Here is a 9,525-nt window from a genome sequence, read left to right as displayed (position 1 = left end):
TTCTACAAAAAAAATCAGTCAGAATGTTGATAGAAATTGTGCTAGATCTGTAGACCAATTTGAGGAGTATCACTATCTTAACAACATGAAATCTTCCAATCCGTGAACATGGGATGTTTCTCCATTTATTTAGATCATCTTCAAATTTTTTCCAAAATGTTTTAGTTTTCAGTGTACAAGTCTTGGACTTCTTTTGTTAAATTAAGTACTTCATTCTCTTTGATGCAACTGTAAATGAAACTGTTTTCTTAATTGGCTACTGGTTTTAAAGATGCACTACCTGTGCAAATCCCATTGCACTTACTACACTCTGCTAAACTCTGGTTCTGAGATGTGGTCCAGTTGCCCAGGCTCACCAGGCCTCCTCCCCTTTCCAGCTCTCCCTGCCCATGCTATTCCCTGAATGTTCCGTCATATCAGCCAAGGATCACTTGCCTCAGTCTGGGAACTTCCCCAGGCAAGAGCCAGGGTAGAGAACGCTATAGGTCCTCATGGAGATATAGGTTTCCAAGGAGAATGTGCAGAAGAAATTCAACAAGCACATTTTTAGCCCCTACACTCTGCCATAGGTCAGGGGGCTTTCGAGGACTCAGTGAACAAAACAAATATCCTTGCCCTCATCAAGCTTATACTTAGAAGGTTCAGGAATTTCAAAGTCCATCAAAATGCGCCCTCCTCCAGGAAACCTCCTATCTCCTACCTCCACCTCACCACACCCCACGTCCCCTACTTCGGGTATCGAAACTCTAAGCTTCCCTCTCTGGCCCTGCCCTGATACCCGGAGGTTCAGCGCAACTGCACGGGCTCTGCCTGTCCGAACCCAAGAAAGAGCTCGATGAGGACGCAAAGAATCAATGAGCACGGCCAGACCTACTGCCCGGCCCCGCTGGGACTTCACTCGTGGGACTGCGCATGTGTCAAAGGCGCCGAACGCTGTGCGGCCGGAGCAGCCTTTACGCAGGCGCACTAGCGGCCGCCGGGAAGGCTTCCGCCTCCCTGCCGCCGCTGTCGCCATGGCCGCGCCGGCCCCCGGCCTTATCTCAGTCTTCTCGAGCCCGCAGGAGCTGGGCGCGTCGCTAGCGCAACTGGTGGTGCAGCGGGCAGCATGCTGCCTGGCGGGGGCCCGCGCCCGCTTCGCGCTCGGCCTGTCGGGCGGCAGCCTCGTCTCGATGCTGGCCCGCGAGCTACCTGCCGCCGCTGCTCCCGCCGGGTCCGCCAGCCTCGCGCGCTGGACGCTGGGCTTCTGCGACGAGCGCCTGGTGCCCTTCGAGCACGCCGAGAGCACGTACGGCCTCTACCGGGTGAGAGCTACGGGGGCCGCTGGGGGCCAGGCCCAGCGGGCCCCACCCATTGCCTGAACCCGGCTACGGGGGCCAACGGGGGTCATTTCGAGAAGGCCGCGCCCGCCGCCTGAACCTGGCTATGGGGGTCATGCAGGGTCACACCATGCTCTCTGCCTCTATCTGGACTGGAACTGGGAATGGTCGCTGGGTTCCCTGAGGTCCCATCTAGGCTACACCTCCGGGTGGACCAGTGGGGCTTTGTAGCTCCTCTTGATCCTTTATCCGGTAGCCAGGAAGAGGGAGTGGCATTGGCCAAGACGTGGATTTGAAACGGAGTGGCCCATTCCAGGTCCTAGAGAAGTTCAGGCGCCACAGCCTCTTCGCATGAAAAGGCAGAGTTAGGGAAGAGCCAGGCACGAGGGATCAGGTGTGGAAACGGCTTCAGTTTCCCCATTCCAACCTGGACGAGTTCTCAGTTGTCTCCATGCAGCTTGCGGCGCTGATGACTTGGAGGCTGGTTATCTTTGGCCTGGGGCCCAGACTCCTATAGAATCAGAGAAACACTCCCCATTTTACAAAAAGGGAAACTGAAGTTTGGAGGAGATGTGGCCTGCCTTGACACCCCCGCCCCCGCCGTCTCCTCCCCCCTGGGCTGCATCTGAATCAGCTCTTCCTACCCCAAGGAGGAAAACCCACCCAGGGATGTGTGGGAGGGGTAGGTTTGGCCAGCAGCCTCAGCTCACTCAGGTCCTGGGTGTGCTGAATTCTCTTGAGCGGATAATTTTCTGTTGTTGTGGGGGGTTTTTTGTTTGATTTTGTAATAAGCAGGAAGATTTACTGATTACCAAGTGCTTTATTCATATCATCTCATGAAACTACACAATAGCCTATGAGGTGGGGGTTGTTAGTAACTCCATTTCATAGACAGAAAAACTGAGGCCATAGTATCTCCATCTCCATAGATGGAGAAGAGGAGAGTCACCCAGTGACCAGTGAGGGAGCTGGGGTGTGAGCCTCCTGGCCCAAGCCTCCCCAGACAGCACCTGGGACACAGCTCAGGAAAGGGGCCCTGTTAAAGTGTGTTTTCCTGTGTATATTCCTCCAGAGCTTAATTAAAAAGTGAGTTCTTGTTTCTTTTTACTTTGCATGACTTTGAAAGACTTTTGATTTGTTTTAATTAGGAAAACTATTTTTGCTCAAGTAACAAAATTCTAATGAAACAGTAAAAGAGAAAGTACAGATATTCATTGTGTCCAATTTCCAGCACTAGGGACAGTTCACTCCCAGGACTCATTGCGGGGCAGGAGGCAGGGGCACCAACACACAGGGCAGTAAATAAGGGAAATCCACTCAGAGCCATAACATAATGCAGCGCGGACAGAAGAGAATAGTATAAGATGGTAGTAAGTGCCAAGGAAGAGGTAGTGGGCATCCATCAGCCTGGGTGGTGGGCAGCGAGGGGCTCTGAGGTGACGTTTGAGCTGAGCCCGGGAGGATGTGACAAGCTGATCATAGGTGAGCTGGGGTAGAGGGGAAGGAAAAAGATGGTGGGAACCACTGAGGGGTGAGGATTTACTCCTGCCAGTTCCCCCATGAGGAGAACCATCTTAGTTCCCTGGGGTTGCCATAACAAAGTACCACAAACTGGGGGCTTAAAACAACAGAAATTGATTCTCTCACGGTTCTGGAGGCCAGAAGTCTGAAATCAAGATGTCAGCAGGACTGTGTACTCACCCTCCAAAGGCTCAGTGGGAGGATGCTTCCTTGCTCCTTCCAGCTTCTGGTGGTTCCAGGTGTTTCTTGGCTTGCGGCCACATCACCACAATCTCTGCCTCCATCTCTATGTCACCTTCTCTGATTCTCTCTTTGTGTCCTCTGTTCTTATAAGGATGCCAGTCATTGGATTTAGGGCACATCTTAAAGCACAGTGACCTCATCTTAAGCTATGACATCTGCAAAGACCCTCTTTCTAAATAAGGTCACATTCAGAGGTTCCGGGTAGAAATGAATTTGGGGGGCCACTAAGCAACCTAGTAAGGGATGCAAAGGCGTTCCCTTTCGTGAGGGTGGACCCTGTGCACCCTGGGGGTCTCTAAACCTGAATGGTTCAACCTGCGCCATGGGCCTTCTGCTGTCCAGGCTAGAAGGGTTAGCTGGGGCTACCTTTCTGGGGATGTTTACCATGAACTTGCCTGATCAGCCAGCAGTTTCACTTCTAGGAACCTGCCCAACTGATGACACCCAGCCTTGGGCACCCTGGAAGCCCATCCTGAGGAAGAGGGAAAAGCTCTGAGCCTGCAGGGGAAGGGCAGCTAAGGTGGGGCGTCAGGTGACAGAAACGGGGCACTGATGCTCCCTCCTGGCTTTGTGGTACAGTCCTCAAGGGTGTGTGTAGATGGAAACTTTGGTCAGAGCAGATCTTTCCAACAATGGATCTGATCCTCTCCAGCTCACACACCCACCTTGGCTCCCCATCGCCCTCAATCCAGAACCCACACTCCTCAGGCCAGCAATTGGTGGGGGCTTAGCCCCATGAGATCTGGTGGGTTAGCCCATGTTCATGCCACCTCTCCTCTCTGCTCCAAACACACTATTTTTGCTGTTTCCCTGCTTTCACTTTGCGGATCAGCTCAGCATTGCCTTTGCAAAGCTAGTTCCTGTCTCAGAAAAGGTACCAAGGTGAAGGTTGCCAGCGTCTATCCCAGAGCAGATCAGAGGCCCTGGGGCTCATCACTGTGGGAGAGGGCTAGAGCCCTCTGCCTTGCAGGAGGCCTGACTCCTAGTGTTTCTGCATTAACCCCGCTGATCGGAGGCTGGGGCGCTGGCTATGTGCTGGGCAGGCTCACCCTGTAGAGGCAACCCAGAAGAGAAATCGGTGCTTATCACAGTTACATGCAGGATACACAGTTACCAAGCAGGAGCATAAGGGAGGCATAGGCAGGGGTGGCTGCTTAGAGGAGGCACCCTGAGGGATGTGTAGGAGTTTCCCAGGCAAGGGCAGCAGCTTGTATACCTGGTTGGGGCAGGAAGGTCAGCGGGGCTTTGTGGAGGGCAGAGAGGGGTCAGGTTTTATTCTGAAGGCGCAGAGGACCCTGGGGGTTTAGAAACAGGGCAGTGGTGTGGCCAGACAGGTGCAGGCTGGGGCCAGGAGTCTCCCAATCACGATGGACTTCAGAGACCCCTGGCGGAATGCCACTGAGAGCCACCAGGATCCCAACTCATACAGGAAATGGGTGTGATGACAGTCATGTCTTCATGTGGAGGATCTGGGTGGTCATGTGCATGCCCCCTGCCTGCCATAAACTGTTTCTGTTGGTGACCATGTGCCTCTGTCTGCCATAGACCCACCTGCTCTCCAGGCTGCCTATCCCCGACAGCCAGGTAATCACCATTAACCCCGAGCTGCCCGTGGAGGAGGCAGCTGAGGATTATGCCAAAAAGCTGAGACAGGTGAGTCCCTGGAAGCAGCTTCAGGGAGACCTCATCTACCCAATGGCCACTCGCAGGGGGGCAGAGCAGCCTGCCAGTGGCACTGAGTGATTGTTGCTGGCAGAAACTACCCCTAGGGACAAATGGCAGACCTCTTGGAGGATTCCCCCCTCTAAGAAGCCACAGCCCTACCCTGGGGGGCCCCAGGTGCAGCCTGGCCTCTGACACCCTGCTAGTGGGCCTAGGTCTTCATATCTTGGCAACAACTGGGGACAACATCTCAGGACTGTCTTCTTTCCCCAATCAGGCCTTTCAAGGGGATTCCATCCCAGTTTTTGACCTGCTGATTCTGGGTGTGGGTCCCGATGGCCACACTTGCTCACTCTTCCCAGACCACCCTCTCCTGCAGGTAAGCACACCCATGAGGGCCCTGCTTGTGCCCAAGCCTCAACCTCTACCATCTGGGGCTTCAGGAGGGCTGGAGTGTTGGCAGAGTCAGCCTCTGCCAACAGGCAGACCTGCTGGGCTTAACTCTTCTGAGCCTCAGTTCACCCATCTTAAAACATGGGCCTTAAATCAGATACCACAAGATTAGCAGGGTGGCATGGAATGATGGATGGACAGTGCCTGGCATGTGTGAATACTCAAGAAGTCAAGTGATGTCCTCCTGTCTCCATCTTGGGCCTCCCTCCCCCAGGAGCAAGAGAAGATTGTGGCCCCCATCAGTGACTCCCCAAAGCCCCCTCCTCAGCGCGTGACCCTCACACTTCCTGTGCTGAACGCAGCTCGAACTGTCATCTTTGTAGCAACTGGAGAAGGAAAGGCAGCTATTCTGAAGGTAACAGCTGAGGGCCGCCTTCCCAAAAAGGTTGTGGGCATAGAATATGGCCTCAGACACTATTGTGCTGAAAACACCAGATCCCAAGATACTTCAGTAATTCTTGGGTTGAAGGGAAGATGAAAACTGCTGACTAGTTAAGTGTTAACAATTATGAGATGAAATTGAGATGAGGCCAAAGCTGTGTTCAGAGGTAAGTTCAAAGCACTTAATGTGCACATGTGTGTGCACGTGCACATATACTTAATTATTAAATAGGAAAGAATTGAAATAAACAAATCAAGCACTTAAGAATTAGAAAAAGGAACAATAACATAAGTCTAAGAAGAATCAGCAGAAGGAATAAGTGAAATTCAAATCAGAAGTCGATGAATTGGTTAATATTCTTAAGAGCTTAATGGTAAATAGGTCCAAAACATAGATAGACCTCTGGCATCGGGCAGAATTCAGATTTCAGTGTCCATGAGTAAAGATTAGTTGGGACCCAGACACACCCATTTGCTAATGAGTCATCTGCTGCTGCTTTTGACCTGTAACAGCAGATCTGAGTAGCTGGGACAGATGAGGTGTGATCGGCAGAGCCGAAATAGTGACCCTGGTCTTTGCAGAGAAGGCATGCTGACCCCAGTATGAAGCAGTCACAGGTGACAGAAAGAAAAGGACCCCATCCCTGCTGATTGCTGGATGCTAGGACATGTGGGAAGGGCTACATCACCTCTTGTGGGGTATGAGATCTCCGAGGGGCGCCGAAGGTGCAGGACCCCATGCTTCTGCCCTTTCCATACAGCGCATCTTGGAGGACAAGGAGAAGAACCCGCTCCCGGCTGCCCTGGTCCAGCCCAGCACGGGAAAACTTTGCTGGTTCCTGGATGAGGCAGCGGCCCGACTCCTGACTGTGCCCTTTGAGAAACATTCCACTTTGTAGCCGGCACCAGAGATGTTACAGCTGGGACCACACGCAGCTTAAGTGGGCTGTGACCTTCCGGGGCTGGGCCCCGCTGCCAACATGCTCCGGGCTTCATTTTAGAAAAGCCAGGCGGTGCCAGCTGGAAGCCGACGGAATCTGCCACCAGCCCTGCCCCGGGGGCTTGGCCCGTGAGCAGTGGCTCTGGCCGACTCAGTTATTAAAAGGAGTATTTGTTTGAAAAATTCTCCACTGTCTCATGGTCCTTGGTGGGCAGCGAGACCCTGGGTACCCGGGTGGAGCGCCTGACCTGCATCCCTCATCCCAGCACGTGGAGGGCAGGGGCGGGCACCCCAGATGCGTTTTCTGAGGCTGCCACAGCAAAGCACCACAAACCGGGTAGCTTAAAACAACTGAAATTTATCTCACAGTTCACGAGACCAAAAGTCTGAAATCAAGGTGTTGACAGGGTTGGATTCTTCTGGACTCTGCAAGAGAATCTGTCCCAGGCTCCTCTCCCAGCCTCTGGTAGGCCGACAATTCTTGGCCTTTCTTGGCTGGTAGACACATCACTCCAATCTCTGCCTCTGTTGTCACATGGCCTTCCCCCTGCATGTGTCTCTCTGGGTCCTTTCCTATTCTAATAAGGACACCTGTCATTGGATATAGAACCACCCTAAATCCAGGATGAGCTCATCTCAGGATCCTTAACTAATTATGTCTGTAAAGACGCTTATTCCAAATCAACTCACATTCTGAAGTTCCAAGGGTTAGGATGTGGATGTATCCTTTTTTTAAAAAAAGTGTTAAAATACACATAACTTAAAATTTACCTTCTTAACCATTTTTAAGTATACAGTTCAGTGGTAACTCAATACATTCACATTTTTAAGCAGCCGTCACCACCATCCATCCCCATAACTCTTTTCATCTTGTAAATCTGAAATTCTGTATCTATTAAACACAACTCCCCATTCTCCCGTCCTCCTGGCCCTGGCAACCACCATTCTGTCTTTATGAATCTGACTCCTCTGAAGTGCTTCGTATAATTGGATCATAGGGTATTTGGCTTTTTGAGACGGGCTTGTTTCACTCAATGTGTTGCTCTCAAGGTTCATCCATGGTGCAGCAGGTGTGAATTTCCTTCCTCTTTAACATAAGCAGATACCACATTGTGTTTTTCCATTCATCGATCAATGGACACTTGGGTTGCTTCTATGTTCTAGCTCTTGTGAACAATGCTGCTGTGAACACGTGTACAAATAACTCTTTGAGAGCCTGTTTCAGTTCTTTTGGATTTACATACAGAAGGGGAATTGCTGGGTCATATGCATATGGTAATTCTATTTTTAATTTCTGGAGGCACCTCCACGCTGTTCTCCACAGCAGTTGTATCATTTTACATTCCCACCAACCCAACAGCGCACAAGGGTTCCAATGTCTCCACATCCTCACTCACACTTGTTGTTTTCTGTTTTTTGGAGTGGCCTGTTTACGTACCCTTTGGCGGGACACAGTTCAACCCCTCACACTCACTTGGCCGAGCTCCCGCTGCACACACAGGGCCAGTCCTGACCTCTACATTTGGCCGTGCTGCAGGCCTGCTCAGAGCCTTGAATGCCCCAAGATGCTGCTTCTTTGTGTCAAAGCTGCAGCCTTTGCCCAGAGCATGTCTGCTCGTGGCCCACCTGTTAACTTTGCCTGGCTCCAGGGACCTTGGTGGGGGAGGCTGGTGGGCGAGGGAGGTGGGAATTGAAACCTCAAAGCCGAAACAACAGAAAGGGAAGTTTCCTTCAACATCTTGTCCGGGTTGATTACCCAGATGTGAGAGGGAGGAAGTGGTATAGGACCTGAGTGGAAACAGACTGAGAAAAGCAGAGGAGAGGGTTGGAAGGAAATCAGCCCAGGCTGGGCAGCAGCAGGTGGCTGTGACCCCAAAGCCACTGGCTGAGGCCAAGGCAGGGGGGCTGAGAAGTGAAGGGTAAGTGATAAGATAGGTACAGGTACCCCGTGTTGGGGGCCCTGCCTGGGCTACCCTTGAACCTAACGTTTGCTCCTCATCCACTCCCCTCCAATCCACCTGCCTGTGCTCTTCCTGGAATCCACCAACCCCATTCCCACCCCAGGGCCTTTGTATATGCTGTGCCTACTGCCCAGTATTCTCTTTCTTCCAGCTTTTTGCATGGCTTGGCCCTTTCTTCCTTCAGGTCTTGGTGCAACATAATCTCCCTGATCCCTCCTCACCCCTTGTATTTTCTATTTCTTCTTATTCCATTTTTCTCCCTTTCCCTTATTATCTGACAGTTTTGTTATTGTGCTCGCCAGTGGTGCATGGGAGCTGGACTGTGGTCTGTTTTGCCTACATCTGCATCCCCAGTGCTTAGCTCAGGGCTGGCACATGGCATGGTATGGAGACTTGTTGAAAGCAGAAATGAATCCTGGTGCATTGGTGAGGATTACAGTCAGATGTTCCTGGTGGTTTAAACAGAATGGAGGTCTAGCTCTTTCTCTGGAGGGAGGCCCCCCAGAACTGGTGAAGCAATGTCATGAGATCTTTGGGGAACCCCTCAAGTGACATCATAGTTGATTCATTGTCAAGTGAGTTTTACCTCATGCTCCAAAGTGACTGCTTGTGCTCCAGCCATTATGTCCATGTTCTGCCCACTTGAACTCGACACTCCCCTCATCTGAAAGCCTGTGAAACATTTGATCACATTTCAGCCTGAAGTGAAGACCAACCTTCTTCCCTTCCTGCCTGCCTTCCCTCCTGATTTCCTGCCTTCCTGCCTTCCCACTCTCCCTCGCTTCCTTCTTTCCTTTGCCAAACACTGATGGCTGTTTTGTGCCAAACACTGGAAAAACAGGTGAAGAGGTAGGGAGACCCAACTAATCAGACCCAGTCCAGTGCTATATGTGCTGTTAGAGGACAGACTGGTAAAAGCAGAAACAGAAGGGACATGCCCCAGCAGTCCAGGGCACAGCAAAGGCTCCCCACCAGCTCCCCCTGCCCCAGCACTGAACCCTGGGACCAGGTTTGTCTGTCTAGTTCTATCTTCCCAACCTGGGGCTGG

The 9,525-nt window shown here is 51.8% G+C and overlaps 1 protein-coding gene across 1 annotated transcript; it reads left to right on the top strand.

Annotated features, from left to right (window-relative positions):
* The first annotated feature begins 960 nt into the window (after positions 1–960).
* Positions 961–6,702, top strand: PGLS (6-phosphogluconolactonase). Its single transcript, XM_032465309.1, has 5 exons — positions 961–1,301; positions 4,626–4,733; positions 5,020–5,121; positions 5,410–5,550; positions 6,338–6,702. Exons 1-5 carry the CDS (start codon positions 1,014–1,016, stop codon positions 6,473–6,475), a joined length of 777 nt encoding a protein of 258 aa, XP_032321200.1. The 5' UTR covers positions 961–1,013; the 3' UTR covers positions 6,476–6,702.
* The last annotated feature ends 2,823 nt before the right edge of the window (positions 6,703–9,525 follow it).

Source organism: Camelus ferus, chromosome 22, assembly GCF_009834535.1.
Source record: "Camelus ferus isolate YT-003-E chromosome 22, BCGSAC_Cfer_1.0, whole genome shotgun sequence".
NCBI classification, from domain to species: Eukaryota; Metazoa; Chordata; class Mammalia; order Artiodactyla; family Camelidae; genus Camelus; species Camelus ferus.
This window is presented reverse-complemented; position numbering and strand designations above follow the sequence as displayed.

What these genes read in the sequence shown, in the direction of transcription:
- PGLS (XM_032465309.1), top strand. Translation starts at nt 1,014, where the DNA reads ATGGCCGCGCCGGCCCCCGGCCTTATCTCAGTCTTCTCGAGCCCGCAG. An exon ending in GCACGTACGGCCTCTACCGG is followed by an intron (nt 1,302 to 4,625) that starts GTGAGAGCTACG and finishes TGTCTGCCATAG; the next exon opens with ACCCACCTGCTCTCCAGGCT. An exon ending in CAGACCACCCTCTCCTGCAG is followed by an intron (nt 5,122 to 5,409) that starts GTAAGCACACCC and finishes TCCCTCCCCCAG; the next exon opens with GAGCAAGAGAAGATTGTGGC.